A 2,783-nucleotide genomic window follows, 5' to 3' on the forward strand; every position below is an offset into this window, starting at 1 on the left:
TTTTTTTTTTTCTGGTGTTCATTTTTTTTTTTTTTTCTGAAGGAAAAGTCTCATTTTATTTCATAAACCAGACTTAATAAAAACACAAAGCAATAACAGAGCTGTCTTCTGGTTGCTGTATCCTCCAGCCTTGATACTTATTTAAGACAGCAATTCCCTTCGTGTAGTGAATTTATTCCTGGCTCAGCTTAGCAGTAATGGAAACATTAGCAAAAAAAAGTAAATTTTCCTTTTTTTTTCCCCTCCAGAAAGGCGCTGTCCGTTGTACAAAAGGCATCGGGGGGCTCTGGGTGAGACACAGGCTCAAACCCGAAAGTTGCCAGGTGCTTGCCAATACGTATTTTATTTCCCAATGATCAAACCCTGCATAGAGGCTGTACTGCACCACCCTTCTCTCCATCCATCCATCATGGAGCAGTTTCCTAGAGGTTGGGGGAGCAGCACCCTTTAGGTTGCTGGAGGTAGCCAGAGATTCAAAATTCCCTTTCATTTTGCTCTTCTGTGCATGTCAGAGAGATTGTGGTTATCCTCTACTCTTTCGTGGCCTGACGGTTTCTCTCTCCCTTCTTCCCCTTTTCTTTCTCCAGTTCCAGTTCCTCCAAAATCTGTTACTTCTTTGATGATGAATAAAGATGGCTTCCTGGGTGGAATTTCAGTCAATACCGGCGAGGTGTTTTGCTCTGTACCTGGCCGCTTGTCTTTGCTTAGTTCAACTTCAAAGTACAAAGTAACGGTGGGAGAAGTTCAAAGACGCCTTTCTCCTCCAGAGTGTCTGAATGCATCCCTCCTAGGAGGAGTTCTTAGAAGGTAAGAGGCTGGGGCGAGTGCGTGAACATGCCCACATGTGTGGGCGTCCATGCATGCACCGGGAATATTTGGTCTACGGTAAAGATGATTGCAAATGTGCATTGAACTTACTGTCATAGCATGTGTGGGTCACGTTCAAGGGTAAGGTGAAAATATGCTGTTTGCAGACACTGAGATGAATGTATGGAGACTAGAGAGAGATTTGGCCTTGTGCCTTTTCTACCAAAGCATCCCAAAAGGAAAGAACTGAGACAGGGACCTGCACACACTTTCTATCTTTCCTCCTTCTCCTCACACTTCTCTCTTAGCAAATGGACAAAATAAAAAGCCATGATGGGCATGTTGCAGTTAGATGTTGCAGGACGAACTAGATGTATTTCAGGACCTGATGTATTTCTAGGGATTTCCTAGATAGATCCATGAGGCTTCCACTATAGGGCCCTAACCTTAAGGCAATTAACACTTCATCACGCAGGACACTATTGATTAATAGGCAACCTCTAAGGTAGGTAAGTACCCGCCATCAACAGATAGCTTTGAAGGTAGGGAACTTAGTGCTTCATCTAGAGAAGGTTGTTAGAGGAATTGCTCCCAGTTGGTCTTGAGGCCTTTGCTGTTTAATATTTCTGCAAATCACCCACTAATGTCCCAGTGGATTTTCCTCAAGACCTCAAAACAGTTGGTTTAAGTGTTACTGAGGGTAAAAAGAGGCGAGGGACAACCCAGAGGCCTGGTTGCCACTCCAGCATATCAAGATGACATCGTGCATTTAGGGTACCAGCAACAAGAATTTAAGCTCCCGAGGTCATCAGCTGGCAAGAGTAACAAGAGCGAGGCCTTTAAGCTCTTGGCAGTGAGTGAAGTGTGAATTGCCAGCACGCCTTGCCTGTAAGGTGAGCTAAGGCTCTGCCTCCGGTCAGAACAGGGAAGAAATCATGATATGGTATGAGGTACCAGTTCCCCCAAGCCACTGGAAAGCTGAGAGGGGCTAAGACTTGGTTTTCTACATGTGAGGTATACGCCAGACTGGAAGATAAAGCATAGCTATGAGACAAACAAATTCAATGAGTTTGGCCCTGAATAAATTTGAGATCATGTTTAAAAAGTTGCTAATCTTAGAGGAGGAAATATCTTGCCATCAGACAACGTTGACTCTAAGGTGTTTTAAAATGAAGCTGTTGTTTGGGTTCGGGTATTTTTTTCCCCCCATGTAAAAAAATCTGTGATGATGGCAGGGGCTCCAGCTCCGTGTCTAGAGAGGAGGGGGAAAGTCCTGCTACATGCAGTCAGTCACCCAAAAATACACGTGAGAATTAGGGTCTCCTAAAATAGATGCTGTTCCACGTGAATGTCTGTAATCAATGTTTAGCTGTGATCCTTGCCAGGGAGAGCAGCAGAGATTTTTACTTACAGCTGCTAACCTGCCTGCTCATTTTGTACGACTACAAATGGAGCAGGGAGAACATCTGAGAGATGCACTGTAGAAAATATAATTATCAAGGTAAAGAAGCATCATTATTGAACTTCAGTGGATTTCTGGAGATGGCCCAAGCCATAATCATTGGCTGCTGCTGACTTCAGTTCCTATCTTGGATCTAAATTTTAGACAAGCTTTTGGTTCGGGGCAGATGAAATATAGAAACCTGCTCTCTTGCAATCCTGCCATCTAGCCCTATTTACTTTGATATAAAATAGTGGGAAGCCAGTCTGGCTTCTCGGTCGTCTCTGGTTTCCTTTGGCTAAGCGTGACTGCTAATTCTTAAGCAGATTTTAAGTAAGAACTAAGAGATATTTGGGACAGACTCTGATCTTAGGCGCCCAAACTCTCCCTGATTTCGCCCCTGGGGGGTTACATATGTATCGGCGTCCGAACAGTAGCTCTGTATTTGCCACTTAGAGCTCACTCATCCTTTTATTGCCCTTATCAGTAACCTCCGACAGATATTCAAAAATCTCCCTTCAGGCAATCGGGTCCC

General features: G+C 44.1%; 1 protein-coding gene across 2 annotated transcripts in view; it reads left to right on the forward strand.

Annotated features, from left to right (window-relative positions):
• The window catches only part of TFAP2B (transcription factor AP-2 beta), a 26,155-nt gene that overhangs the window by 17,559 nt on the left and 5,813 nt on the right, over nucleotides 1-2,783 (forward strand). For both annotated transcript variants that reach the window (XM_035895116.1, XM_009639630.2), the window contains one exon: nucleotides 588-807. In XM_035895116.1, the coding sequence (XP_035751009.1) occupies nucleotides 588-807 (220 nt within the window). The remainder of the gene's footprint in view (nucleotides 1-587; nucleotides 808-2,783) is intronic.

The sequence above is a fragment of the Egretta garzetta genome, unplaced genomic scaffold, assembly GCF_000687185.1.
Source record: "Egretta garzetta isolate BGI_Z169 unplaced genomic scaffold, ASM68718v1 scaffold235, whole genome shotgun sequence".
In the NCBI taxonomy this organism is placed as follows: Eukaryota; Metazoa; Chordata; class Aves; order Pelecaniformes; family Ardeidae; genus Egretta; species Egretta garzetta.